This window comes from Lampetra planeri, chromosome 25, assembly GCF_965212315.1.
Source record: "Lampetra planeri chromosome 25, kcLamPlan1.2.h2, whole genome shotgun sequence".
Classification (NCBI taxonomy): Eukaryota; Metazoa; Chordata; class Hyperoartia; order Petromyzontiformes; family Petromyzontidae; genus Lampetra; species Lampetra planeri.
Genome location: NC_136131.1, coordinates 9,388,485 through 9,403,154, shown reverse-complemented (window position 1 = coordinate 9,403,154; position 14,670 = coordinate 9,388,485). Strand labels below are relative to the sequence as shown.

Below are 14,670 nucleotides of genomic sequence, written 5' to 3'. Positions count from 1 at the left end.
CGGGCTGGGTGGGCGGGGCGGGCTGGGTGGGCGGGGCGGGCTGGGTGGGCGGGGCGGGCGGGGCGGGCGGGGCGGGCGGGGCGGGCGGGGCGGGCGGGGCGGGCTTCAGGGGGGGAGGCTTAAAGACGCCTCGCTCTCTCTTGCTGCTGCTGCTGTAATTTCACTGATATCACTCCCCATACTCTTAGGTTTTTTTCGGTAAAGTCACGTAGGTGGAAATATAAATAAATAATAAAATATATTTTTTCATAAGTAATAAAAATGATAGAAATAATTATAGAAATATTTTTTTTACCTACGTGACTTTACCGAAAAAACCTAAGAGTTATCAATCCTTGCTGTCACGAAAGCTTCAAATCTAGATTTCACTCCCCTCCAGTCTGTGACAGGCTGCACGGTGGATTCTTTGTTGTTGGTGATGATGGTGATGATGGTGATGTTGTTGATGATGGGGGGTAACAGGCGTGGGGGCGGTTGGGAAGGGAAACGACCACCCCCACCCCCAGCACCCCCACCACCCCCACCACCACAACCACCACCACCACGACCACCACCCCCACCCCCAGCACCACAACCACCTCCACCACCCCCACCCCCAGCACCCCACCCCCAGCACCACAACCACCACCCCCACCCCCAGCACCCCCACCACCCCCACCACCACCCCCACAACCACCACCCCCACGACCACCACCCCCAGCACCCCACCCCCAGCACCACCACCCCCAGCACCCCCACCCCCAGCACCCCCACCCCCAGCACCACCACCACCAGCACCACCCCCACCACCACCCGCCTTCCCCTTTGACCCGGACGTTGTTCAACAAAAACAAGAAATGGCGGCAAATCGCGGCGGGACGAAGCGAGGCCTCGACGAAGCTGGCGACGATGTGAAGCGGCCGGCGGTGGATGAGGAGGAGGAGGAGGATGACGAGGAGGAGGAGGAGGACGCGGTGCTGTCCATGATGGAGGTGATGCAGCAGAACGAGGATCTGGAGAGCGAGGCCGATGCGGTGCTGGGCGCCAGCGACTCGGACCTATGCTCGTATGCGAAGGTGACTCCATCATCAGCACGATCATCATCATCAGCACGATCATCATCATCATCACGATCATCATCATCATCACGATTATCATCATCACCACGATCATCATCATCATCACGATCATCATCATCGGCACGATCATCATCATCGGCAGGATGATCATCGTTATCAGCAGCATGAGGATCATGAGTAGGGTCGTCATATGCAGCGGTTAAAGGACGGGATCATGATGATGATGATCAGATGTTATTACGACCACTGCAGCTCGTCATCATCGGCTACACATCGCAGTAGAATTTTATATCATCAGCAGCAGGATCATCATCAGCAGCAGGATCATCAGCAACAGGATTATCATCAGCAACAGGATTATCATCAGCAACAGGATTATCATCAGCAACAGGATCATCATCAGCAGCAGGAGGATCATCATCAGTAGCAGGATCATCATCAGCAGCAGGAGGATCATCAGTAGCAGGATCATCAGTAGCAGGATCATCAGCAGGAGGATCATCATCAGTAGCAGGATCATCATCAGCAGCAGGATCATCATCAGCAGCAGGATCATCATCAGCAACAGGATCATCAGCAGCAGTAGCAGGATTATCATCAGCAGCAGGATCATCATCGACAATAGTCATCATCATCAGAAGCGGTCATTAATCGCCAAGAATATTTCTCATTGTGAACGTCTCCTCGACGGTCAGTGTCATCAGTCGCAGTCATCATCATCACCACCACCACCACACCGAGGTCGGTAAAATGGTTATCACTTTGTAGCAGGAAGTTTTGTCATTGGGACGTGGTGGGAGCAGTCGGAACACGGCTCCGTGGGGCAGCATTCGGCCAACTCCTTCGCGCCGTAGGAGAGTTATACCACTGGCTGGGCACTCTCAAGAGAAGGTGATGATACTAATTGTAATAAATTGGTAACACATTCCTGCGGAGGGACCTGGTAGGCACGTTGGGTTGCTCGGTCAACGGCCAGGGTCAACGGCGGCGTGGTGTATTCCGCAAATATGCCCGACTGTGAGGGCGGGCACAAGCCGGCGTGAGTAAGTTAAACGTTGAGTTTTATAAGGGCACCACGGGGTGACCAGCCCCTCCCCACCCAGCCCCACCCCTCCCACCCCCCACCCAGCCCCTCCCCACCCTCCCCTCTCCACCCAGCCCCACCCCTCCCATTTTTGGATGCACGATGGACACACAATAATCCCCTGTGGGTTGGTGGAACCAGGTGGTTCCTACCAGTATTTTATGACCTATACGTGACGATCACAGGGTTACTCGGCCACAACATCAGATTGGGGTAGGTGTATTATGCACATTTGGAGATTCCCGCCCGCTTTGCCAAATTCGCACGTGGCTTACAGTCGAATGAACGATGATTGGACTGAGTGAGTGAGTGAATGATTGAGTGAATGAACGAATCGCCGTACGGGCCGCCCTGCCCCCTGACCTTTCTCCTCACCAGGGCTACGTGAGCCGCCAGGCGCTGTACGCGTGCAGCTCCTGCACGCCACGTGGCGGGGAGCCGGCCGCAATCTGCCTGGCGTGCAGCTACACGTGTCACGAGGGTCACGACCTGTACGAGCTCTACACCAAGAGGTGGGCCACACCACACCCTCCTGCACCTCTAACCTCGCCTCGCACCGCACCTCCAACCTCGCCTCGCCCGCACCGCACCGCCCCTCGCCGGCCCCTCAGTGCCGCATCTCACCACACCGCACCTCACCACACCGCATCTCACCGCACCGCATCTCACCACACCGCATCTCACCTCACCGCACCTAACCACACCGCACCTCACCACACCGCATCTCACCGCACCGCATCTCACCTCACCGCACCGCCCCTCGCCGGCGCATCTCACCACACCGCATCTCACCTCACCACACCGCATCTCACCACACCACATCTCACCACACCGCATCTCGGCTCACCACACGGAACCGCACCGCCGGTGCAATCACGTCTCACCTACCCTGCGGTGGCGGAGAGTGATCTATTGTTGATCGGAGACGCGTGGATAGCAGCACTGCAGTGGATTAGAAAACGTCGATATACTGACAAATAGAAAAAATGGGACAAACACTGAAAAGTGTGCAAAGAAACATGGGAGATACGCACGCTTGCAGTTACACAGAGACCAAGGAGCAGCACAGGGATTGATTGTTTTACAAAAGTTAACTGGGCTCGAATGGGTCTGATCGCTAGAAGGGATGGTGGTCGGCAGACATGACCGATGGTAATTCGCAGTAGAAGGAAAAGAGTTTGTGTGTCTGATAGGACGACCTGCGGTTGTCTTTATTGCAGGCAGCCACCGCGCCTCCGTTTAGCATGGTTGGCTACGTACAGTGTGAAAGAAGTTCAACATACACACATACGCTGTAGAGATTGAGCAAGGAGGTTAGTTTTACTGGGCATCTGTGAAAAAATTGCTTTGTAGCTCGTCGGATTCCTCCAGTATAAATACAAATTCAGATCCGATTTGGTTGAAGTGCAGGAGTGAGATGGATTGTGCCATCGCAGAACTTTGAGGGATGGTGACGGAATCGGGAGGCCTTCATCCAGTAGTGGATAGGCCATGGGTCATGCGGATGAAAGCTTTAATGGATTTGTAAAATCAGTGAGTGGGATTGTCATAGTTAGACTCCACTTCATGGGTGGCTCGCACCGTCTCTGCTTCTGCCTCCATCGCATGGAATTCCATCCCATGGTTATGTTTACTGCAGACAGCCACCAAATCCATGGAAACTCTTTATAATGATTAATTCTGCATGTATCATCACCTGTGATCAATTTGCTACTGGATGAAGGCCAGGTTCGTTGCGGAAGGCAGAAACCACTGCACCACTGCTCCCACCCTCAAAGAGTTTTGTGAGAAGCTCACCTCTGTATTCTGCATTTATGCGATGAGGCTACGGTGTTGACAAAAGTGGTGACGTTTTTGTTGGTTTGTACTTGTGCACCGCTGCTAACAAAGTCCCTTGATTTTTGTACCGGGGGGGGGGGGGAGGAGGGATGGGAAAACTACTTTTTTTTTGCAGTGCACTGCACATCGGCTAACAATTTGCCTGCCCAGTCATCGTTTAACAAAAACACATTTCTAACCCCACCACTACTGTACTGTGTGTGCGCGCCGTGCGTAAGGCGAGCCGTGCCACGTGTGCCTTTTTGTTTTTCAGAAATTTCCGCTGTGACTGCGGCAACGCTCGATTCCCTGGCGTTGCCTGCAAACTTTTGCCCGTAAGTTGCAGCGTGCTGCGGGGCACTTGTGTTTTTTGCTTCAGTGCCGGTGGGTGGATGCCGGTCAAATTTTAGCGCAGCCAAAAACCTAAATTGGGATGGCGTAATAATGGGTTATTTTATTCCTATTCCTGTTACCAAATCGCACAGAATGTAGCTGATCTTGTCGGATGTCAGAAACCAAGCGGCATTAAGCATGGACATTGCATGTGTGTATGTTGAACTTTTTTCACACCGTACGTAGCCAACCTTGCTCATCGGAGGTGGATGGGTGACCACCGTGTATGAAACAGGCGTTGTCGGCTGTTGCAGGTCTACGTTGTCAGCAGAAGGCACTGCAGCAGAATCCATAGTGGTACTGTACTATGATATAACGTCTATGCTTCCTACCTTCACCAACCCACACTGAGCAGTGTGGTGAATTATAGTCAAATAACCCGCAATGCCTGGGGCGGCCCTCATCAGGCGATTGATTACATGTGAATTTTATTTGGGTATATATATCATCAAGTTATAAGTTTTGCTTTCGCTAACATTTTTGTGATCTCTTTGGCTTTGGCTTTTAACTGTGAATGGCATACAGGACAAAGAGGCATCGAATCCTGGTAACAAATACAACCACAACTTCTTTGGGTTGTACTGCACCTGCAAGAAGCCCTACCCTGATCCGGACGACAAGGTGAGAGTGATTAAAAGGGTAGCAAATCTTCTTCACGGGACCTAACTGATGTCCTTCACTCGGTCGGCATTCTCCCTCGGATCAGCCTAACCTGGCCGTAGCTGCATCTCCAATGATCAACCAACATATACACACACACATCATCCAAGCAATCAAACAGCCAGCGTTCATACAGACCAGACCGTCGGCTAACATACCATCCAACCCTGTCACACCCCACACTCCCGGAGACAATGCAAACTGTTGTTATAAAGAAAAAAAAATGTGATTCACTCGTTTGGTTAATCGTATGTTCTTTGTATTTCCTGTTCCGGTAACATTTCATTTTTTAGTCGAAGGCATGAATATAACTGTGGTGAAAATTTTGTTGGAACCTTTTGTCCACGTAGACTCCTGATGAAATGATCCAGTGCATCATATGCGAGGACTGGTTACACGGGCGGGTAAGTACAGGATGCAGACCTTGTTCTCCATGGCACATTTAACCACATCTCCATGAACCACAGAACTACACACATGTGTTGGGATCAGTGTTCATTTAGTAAAATACATCGGTTTTTTTCATCTTGGTCAAGTCAACGACAGCCTGTGGAATTCTATTTGTAATCTTTGCGGATTTCGTTCGTCGAGTCGACTTTGTGGATACTTATCAAGCCAAATATCTCGTTTGATCTTCCTCACTGTACCTAAGTCTCCAATAATGTGAGTAAATTATCTTACTCTGCCTCTTTCTTGAGACTTATTTGCCCTGACATGTTCAATCACGCTTAGATCGTTGGCAAAACATGCATAGTCATCGTCGCGCTTGATGATTTTCGTCCATTCAAAGCCGTCTTTGTATGTTGAACCGTACGTAGCCAACTGTGCTAATCGGAGATGCGGGGGAGGGGGGGGCGGAAATAAATTAGATTTTTCTCATCACTTTATAAATGAGTTTTCAATTTACGAACGGCTAACGTATTCGAAAACGCTCCATTGACTTAACACGTTCGTCGTTCGTTTCGTAAAACGAAACTTAAACTGCTGGTCGGGACGCACCTCTCTCCGTGTTCGCCCAGCACCTGGGCGTGGAGGCGCCGGAGAGCGTGGAGTACCACGAGATGGTGTGCGGGGGCTGCATGGCGCGCTGCTCCTTCCTGTGGGCCTACGCCGTCCCGTCCGCAGGTGACACCGTCACTCGCGAGGGCCGACCGTGCGGGCGGTGCAGCGGCACCGGGGCTCGCAGGGGGGGCGCGGAAATGGAGTGACGAGATTGGCTCGCGCGCAGAAACTAGATGGATCGTTGCATTGCGAGACCCTCGGTGAAAGAGAGGATGGCGACGTCTTGGGGAGACCTACATCCGCGTAACTCTGCCTGTACATTTTTAGTGGCATTTAATACATTTTCAGTTTACAGTCGATCATCGATTTATCCGGCGGCTTTGGTGGGGGGATGGGGCGCCGGATTTTCAAAAACGCTGGATAATCACATTAATTAAAATAGCTTACTTGTGCACATACTTGTATGACATGTTTTTAGGTGTTTGCAATTTGTTTGCGATGTAAAATTGGCATGAGTGAAAATACAAATAGAAAAAAATAAATATCTTGTGAAAAGTTACGGTATTTACTGTACCAGACTGCATGGGGCGATGTATATGCTTGCAGTATTTTAATTGTTTAAGTTGTATGTATTGTATATAATATTTAACACTGACATCAAGCATTGCTACTTTTTTTTGTCACGTGATATTTATTGCTGGACTGGCTACGGCCTTTGGAGCGGTTTTGCCGGCTAGGCCCCGGGATCGCCGGATAGTGTTGGAAGCCGAATGATCGCGCGCCGCATAATCGATGATCAACTCTAATTGGACGTGTTCGCATTGAGTGCGGCGTGCAGCCTTCTCTTCTCGATCTCTCGTCCTCTTGGCCCCACCCGACCTGCAGTGGTGAAGCTCGTCAACGAGGAGCACGAAGGCTCGCTGGTCGTCGACGATTCCCCGTGCAGGTCCAGCGCCGAGGTGACCTCCCCGAGCGGGGTCGCCCGCGAAGACGGCGTCAAGGTAATGATGGTGCGGACAGAGGTGGGCGGGCGGCTCGGCCGTCGGAGCAACTGAGAGACCTGGGTTCGAATTCAGGTTTCGGCCGCCTGTGATTGATAAACTGGATTTTCACGTGTCGTGAATAAGATGGACCCGGCCTGACTCACCATGAAACCCATACAATTGCGTAGAGGCCCACAGACTAACGTAACGTCTCGTAACCCCCCCCCCCCGACCCACGACCCTCACGGCGAGTGGAGACCCTTGTCCGGCAGTGGATAGACAGCAAGGGCCGTGCTCGCGCGCGTATTCGCGCGCAGACACCCGTCGCGACATCTCTTGTGCTTTACGAGGGCGCTCGTTCTATCGCTTTGCTCAGCCGTCGCCCGGCGACGAAGACAGGAACGAGGAGAGCGAGGCGGCGGCGGCGGTGCCGAAGGAGGAGTCTCGCGACGGCGCCCCGTCGCCCGGGGAGAACGGGACCGGCGCGGCGGAGCGACGTCCCCCCTGCCTGCTGTCGGAGCTGCGCGCCGGGGCGGTCCCCACTAGCCAGCCGCCCGGCGGCGCCGCCGCCACGTTCTGGCCGCAGCAGTGGCGCTGCAAGCTGTGCTCTTGCGCGTCGTGCAAGGCGAGTGCCAAACGTGGCCTGGCAGCGCCGGAGTTGCCACCTCTCGAGATGGACAGGCAAACGCGGACGCTTGATGGAAAGAGGGATATCTCGCGGTAGCGGAAGAAGGGAGAAGCTCGTGTTGATGCATCGTCTTGAGGCGGTGTATTATCATTACGGTATTGACGGCAAACGGGAGTTTGTAAATGACCGCTAGACTGACACATTTACCAGGAGAGCCGTCTCAAAAAGAGGACAATGCTGGGAAAACCAGGGCAGGTGGGAGCTCCCGAGGCAGCACCGTGAGCCATGACTGAAAGATAGACAGAGCCACGCCTGATGACCCAAGTTCGATTTCCAGTGATGGCTAACATCGAAGTTGATATCTAAACAAATTCTGTTGCTCTTTTCAGTTCACCATCGTGGGGAGGCCTTCATCCAGCAGTGGATTGACAAAGGGGCTGTGTTTAGTTTCCATTAGTTCATGTCGTGTCATGTACAAACCTGGGCCGTCCAAACGTTTCACTCAAAATATGTCACAGCGTTCAGAAGAAATTAATAAAACATTTATTTGTTTCTGCTGCTGGACATAGCAGCCAAAATAAGCGCAGCTTCGTCTATAATATCTCCACAAATAAACACCACTTGGATATGATCCTTAATAGGCACACACTGTGCCCTTGATTCCAAACGAGGATTTATATCTGCGTGCGTATTTATATATATAAAATGCAGTTGAGGATCAGGTTAAACTGACCGGTACGGCTCTGGGGGTATTTGTACAGTATGAGAACATTACTGCACCGTTCCCTGATGGAATGGTGGGACCTTGTAAGCTGCTTTGCTTTGCTCTAATATATTGCCTTGCGTAGCGCAAGCACCAACCCTCACCATCGCTCATGTGCAGGAGAGATTATATTATTTTCTCTTGCCATTGGATGCGGTGCTGTAATTAGACACTTGACGGATTCATTTGTCATGGACGCTGCGTTGCAGCCGTTCCGTTCACTTACTGCCTCAACCCATATAAAAAAAAAAGGGTATTTTAGAATTCCTCCGCGGCAAGCGTTGCTGGATGTGTGATTCATCGTGTATTTTCTTAGCCGGTGGGTTGATGACGGAGGCCGGGATAGAGTGGGTGGGGCTGTCACCTTTATGGGTTATCCGGCCACTCCATGCACAAACGAGTTTCTGGAGTACTTTTGGGGCTGACGTGGCTACCAACCCGCGCAGAACCAGCCTTGTGAAGTCTACTGCACCTACCGCCGATGACCCTCACGTCGTGGGGAGTAGTTTGATTGACAAAGAAAGTTAAAGACGTGGCCTCGGCCACGTATGCGTGTGTGTTGAACGCCAACCGCGCTAAACGGAGGTGCGAACGACGCTCGTGCATCGGCGGGTCAACAGAAGAGCTCACCACGTTCACGCGAGCCGTCGCATTCTCCCAGCACGATGGTTTTATATCTATAAGATGTATAGATTACATTATGACAAAGCACACCCGCGAAATACGAACTTGATTTTCGTGTTAAACTGCGCGTCGTCGTCGACAGGCGATGTACGACGAGCTGGGCGTGCGCTTTCTCCTGGACGAGGCGGACACGGTGCAGGCGTACGAGGCGCGCGGGAAGCTCGGGGCGGACAGCGTCGGCGGTGGAGGAGGGGGGGGCAGGGCGGCCGGGTCGAGCGCGGGGGGCGGGGACCCCCTCATGGCGGCGCTGGGCACCATGAACCGCGTGCAGCAAGTGGAGCTCATCAGCGGTACCTCCTGCTCCTTGGATTCATCCCAATCCTCCTTTCGCTCCTCCTCCTGACGTTCTCCTCCTGCTACTGCTCCTTGCTCCCAGTCGCTCTTGCTCCTTCTCCCAACACCTCCTTATCTTCGTCTCCTGCTCTTGTACCTCCTCCGTCATTTTGCTGCTCCTCTTCCTCATCCGTCCACTCTCTCTTCTTCTGCTCCTCCTTCTGGTCCTCCTCCACTTCTTGCTCCTCATCCGCCTTTTACTTCTCTTTCCTCCTCCGCCTGCCCCTCTCCTCTTCACCCTTGCTCCCCCCTCTGATCGTTCTAATCTTGTTTTTTTGTTAAAGCACGGCGGATGGGGGTGGGGGGAACCCTCTTCCTTACTGAGGGCTCAATATGGATTTCACGTAACCTTGGGGGGCAGCCGCACCCCGTCAATTGGCCAAGTGATTAACTCGTTTTTAAAACCGAAACGTGTGTGGGCGCCACGGTGGCGAGATGTTAACGACCTCGCCTGTTATCCACAAGGTCGCGGGTTCGATCCCGACCCTGACGCCTGCTGTATATTTGGAGTATTCGTGTTTCTCCTTATGGTCGCGTGGATTTTTATCTGGGTCCTCCGGTTTTCCCTTCACATTTAGAATTAACGTCACGCGTTTAAAGTATTTGGCTGCTATACATTTCCCCAGGATAAACCGCTTCATTGAGCTATAATTTGTGATTGCCAGGTCGCTTCTGAAAAAGAGCTCAGTGGGCATTACCCGGTAAAATAAAAAATACAAATTTGTTCCGTTTAGCATACTTCATAGGCTTGCGTTTATTCAGCACATAGGCCACACTGCCAGTGTAGTCCTGTAATATTTTATTGGCTTAACAACCTAACACTCTGCGTCCCTGGAGTGTAACTAGAGCTGACGAGTAACCGTGCCTGGTCACTTTGAGAGACAAGGCAGGATTACACGAAAGACTAGAAACAGGAGCATAGATTTATGAACATGCAGATTATAGACATCGTTGTTACTGTTAACACTACAAAGTGGGTTTCTGCAAGGTGTGTCACTAGAAAGGACGATGGCACCCGACAGGTTACGACCGCTGCGGAGATGGAGGGATGAAATCGGCTCTCGAGCAGGCGGAGGGTGGAATCCGATGAGATTTAAAGCTCTTTTTTCACAGATGGTCCAGTCGTGTCGGGTTAGAACGTCACAATTGTTGCGTCGTAGGACCGTGAGAAATGGCGACGCCTTCGTCCAGCAGCCGATTGGTCATTGTGATGATGATGACGACGAGGGCGGTAGTGATTGTCGTGAAAAACGTCGGGGATGTGTCCGCGGCTGCGACGCCGTGACTGACGCGGCTGCGACGCGTTATCACCTCCAGAGTACAACGACCTGAAGACGGAACTCATGGACTACCTGAAGCACTTCGCCGACGAGGGGAAGGTAAAGCCCCACCAGCGCGTCTTCTCGCCTGCTTGCATGCACGCTCATTTGCACCGCTGCGTGGAATAATGTTACAGGAACTTATTTATAAACGAACATATTCAAGCGCCGTTAGCAGGAATATGTTCAGCTCGGTGTGCTGCTACACAGCGTGGTGCCTCGGCTGTTCACACGCGGCGCGGCTCAACTTCACCGACCGCCACAGAAGGGGGCCTCGTCCCGACGGACTTGAACAACCTTCCTCAAGTGGCGACCGGGAACCGCCGTGTTTATTATTGGCGATGTTGGAAGCCACAAGTAATCACGAGTTTCCAAGAAGCCATTCCGCACAGGGGCAGGCTTGTAGCGATTATAGCCTCCGAATTAAGTGCTGTAATTTGGGTGGGTTTTTTCGTGATAGAGCGACCTCATTCCTGTTACAGCTACACTGGGAGCGTGCCGAAGTGTGTCTTTCTTGACTTAAAAGTTTTCGTGACTGCAGGAATTCATATTCTTTGGGTCTTTCGGTAAAGTCACGTAGATAGGTTCAAAGAAAATAACAAAAAACTACGACGTTTCGATCGCAACACAAGCGATCGTCATCAGGAGGAAAAAAGTCTTTCGTTTTACGTTGTATGTTGAATTTCTTTCGCACCATTCGTAGCCAACTGTGCTTAATTGATCTGCAATCATTGCACCCTCAGGTGGTGAAGAAAGAGGACATCACGGAGTTTTTCCAGAGCATGCAGTCTCGCAAGCGACGGAGGAGCGAGAGCAACCACATGGCATACCACTGCAAATGAAGACTCCATTAAGCCCCCGGCGCGCGCACCGTCACCGCGCTCACGTACGCGCAAGTCAACCAGCCAGCGAACCAGCCGGCCGGCTAGTTTGCCGGCTGGCAAGTTTGCCGGCCGGGGAGCCTACCGGCCGTCAAGCTCACCGACCGGCCGGCGGGCTTTGCGGCCGGCGAGCTTACCGGCAAGCGGACCAGCAAGCCGGCAAGCCAGCTGGCCAGCACTTTCTCCGCTCATCCCGCTCGTGTCACGCGTCGGAGGCCGATTCTCTCAGAGCCGGTGCTCCGACAACGTGCGTTCCGGTCGTGCGGCGTGCCGTTCCACGCGGTGTCCCAATATTTTGGCCCACTCGCTTGGGAGTTCCCGAAGACGCTCGCGGCGTGCGGAGGGCAAAAGAAATGCACGCGAATCATTTACCTGTGTTCGGGGAAGCGCTTCCGCTAAAATTGGGATGCGAATTAAGGAGTCTGCGGAGTTGTTTTGTAAAAAAAAATGTTCACTGCCGTTCGCCCGTACGGAAACGAGGCTTAAGATTTCTGATATCTCATCTCTTCGCCCGCTCTCTTGAGTTTCCGCTAAGATGATTTTAAAGTTTTTTACTTTTTTTCACAGCGACCGTACGATGTTCATGTGCGAATGTTAATCTGTTACGCTCTTGAATGTGCTTCTGCTGCGTGATGTCGAAAACAAGTACAGAACGTGAATTTGTATAGCGAGGATAAGCGAGTGATGGCGATCCGCAAATTAGGTAGTAGTTTCCATCGAAAGAGGAGCTTCTTTTTTCACATCCCCGCTCAATCTCGCACGCGGTTTGTGCTGCGGGGAAAATCATTCGGCTTGACAAACTGAAAGGGTTGTGTTCCAGTTCAGCCGTTGGCGTGTCGGTAAATAACACCGACGATGCGATCGCATTTTTTCACAACGTAATGCGCTTCAAGGGATGCCTTCACGGCAACTACGTTAGGTAGGTCGCATTCGTAGAGAAGTTAAGCGAGTTTTGAATATTTGTCACGAGCTTTGTTGAGGGTTTACCCCCCCGCTTCAGTTGCATTGCTGCGCGATTCTCTTGCCGCAAAGTTGCTTGGCCTGTCCAAAGTTTACGTGCGTTTTAATGTGTCGCAGCACACCTTTGGACGTGAAGTTCACGCGGCCGCGTTGTTTTCACGTCGTCTGCCACGCAGCAGCCGCCGGGGTTTGTAAGGGGCGTGACATTTCCCAAACGGGAATGTGATCCACCGACACAAGCGTTTATCGTGAGACCTGCATCGCCCGAACGCAGACTTGTAGGTTAGCGCAACAACAGCACACGCTCGCATCCGTTATCATCGCGTTATATTCCCTTTCGATTTGTAATTTTATTTGTCGGAAATGTTTATTGCTTTTTTTTGCGTCTGCGGTGCGAGTTTAGTGTAGGCCACGTGCACCAACGGACCAACTCCATCCCACCCACGTTGTGTCGGTAATGCACGCACGCAGAACTGACGCGCGTGTCCCTATCCTGGTGTTCACGGGAAGAGTCTGTGCGCGAATCCAAGTGGTGGCCAAGGTGGTTTCGGGGCGTCAGAGGCACCTGAGCCAACGGCACTGCTGAAGTGCTGGGTGTGAGTCCAATCTTTAAGTTGCCTGTCATTTTAATAGGTCCTCAAGCATAAGAAGAGTTGGTGAGTCCCCCCAACCCGGTCACAAATGACTGCACGAAAATATCCATAATTATAACAAAAATATTCTGCACTTAAAATTTGGCAAAATTCACCTGCGAGAAAAAAAACGAAATTTGCCCTCTTGAACCTCTCCCGGGACACCAATGCACCACCTTGTGTAAGAGAATGGCCACTTGATGGGTGGGGTTGCAGAATTAACTGAAGTCTGCTCAAGGCCTCATCCGCAACAGGACCACAACTATTATATTCCATTGGAAGGGTGTTGGTCACGTGTCAAACCAATTTTTTTTTATTCTCAAGAGCTGGAATTTTAGGCAAATTGAATTTGCAAAAATCTAATTGTAATGGTAGAGTCTAAGGACATGTATATAGGTAGGGTGAGCCTTGCTGCTGGCATTCCCCGTCGAGTTAAAGTGGTCATGAAAGATGTGGCATTGGAGTGTCAAATGTAGGCACTCGCCAGTAACGACGGGCGTGTGTGAAAGCTTTTTGCCGTACGCTGTGTACTTTTCTACACGCTTCTGTTTGTGAGTAAATGCGTTTTAATTGCGTTATTTGAGAGTTTTTCTTTTTTTAAAACAGGACAACAAGTGTTATCTTTAGTAGTGTTTAAGAGTTCGCGTGCATTTTTCTTCTTTGGATTTATGATTACGTTGGAGCCGATGTGTAGTGAGATAAATGTTGCCTCTTATGATTCTTGTAAATGCGTGGTTATTAACATGCAGTTGAAATAAAATGTTACGCCTCGTCAAATATTTCTATCCCTTGATTATCTTTCAAGTGACAATATTTCAGACTTGGTTATTTGCTTTTGTATGCTTTTATAATTTAGAATACAGTGAGCGGGGGGGGGGGGGGTTAAATGGTCATTTTCTGTTCATTGTGATGTGCATATGGAACAGGAATTTATAATTTTTCGTACACTCGTATTTCGGTGGCCTTATTCTAGCTCCTTCCTACAAAATAAATCTGGACTCGATTGTATGTCGGCTGTGTAGGTATGTATGCTGACAAAACTTTATTTTTGGGGGAGTGAAAAAAGTTGGTGGGGGGCGTTTGGTCTACAATTGTTGTAAACCTTGTATCAACTTCTTACCCCGCTTCTCGTGGGGGGGTTCCACCTTCTACGACTTTTTTAATCGGGTCTTCTGAAAGGCTGGTATGATTTAGTTAACGGATAAACGGAACGCCGGGCTTTTACGATATAGATGTATTGATTCATAATGAGTGGATAAGTTCCATGAAAGGCAGTACAGCTGGATTGAATGCCGAAGAATCATAACATTTTTTGTTAAGTATAATATTTGAAAGCAAACAATATGGCTTTAGTGTTTCGCGAGTAATTTATAGCACCTCTGTGATGGTCACAGAAATCAAGGTCATCGGAAGAAGCAGCAGCAGTCGTAACATCCGCAAATACATACTCATAAACGTCATAGGCAACAACA

The 14,670-nt window shown here is 51.0% G+C and overlaps 1 protein-coding gene across 1 annotated transcript; it reads left to right on the top strand.

Annotated features, from left to right (window-relative positions):
* Positions 1 to 789: 789 nt before the first annotated feature.
* UBR7 (ubiquitin protein ligase E3 component n-recognin 7) lies at positions 790 to 13,969 on the top strand. The gene is made up of 11 exons (XM_078606255.1): positions 790 to 1,055; positions 2,521 to 2,654; positions 4,235 to 4,295; positions 4,879 to 4,974; positions 5,364 to 5,417; positions 6,033 to 6,138; positions 6,901 to 7,016; positions 7,375 to 7,623; positions 9,156 to 9,363; positions 10,724 to 10,785; positions 11,469 to 13,969. Exons 1-11 carry the CDS (start codon positions 837 to 839, stop codon positions 11,565 to 11,567), a joined length of 1,404 nt encoding a protein of 467 aa, XP_078462381.1. The 5' UTR covers positions 790 to 836; the 3' UTR covers positions 11,568 to 13,969.
* The last annotated feature ends 701 nt before the right edge of the window (positions 13,970 to 14,670 follow it).

Excerpts from the sequence above, each read along its gene's own strand:
- UBR7 (XM_078606255.1), top strand. The coding sequence starts at position 837 with ATGGCGGCAAATCGCGGCGGGACGAAGCGAGGCCTCGACGAAGCTGGC. Across the intron at positions 1,056-2,520 it reads ACCTATGCTCGTATGCGAAG|GGCTACGTGAGCCGCCAGGC; the intron begins GTGACTCCATCA and ends TCTCCTCACCAG. Across the intron at positions 6,139-6,900 it reads CTACGCCGTCCCGTCCGCAG|TGGTGAAGCTCGTCAACGAG; the intron begins GTGACACCGTCA and ends CCCGACCTGCAG.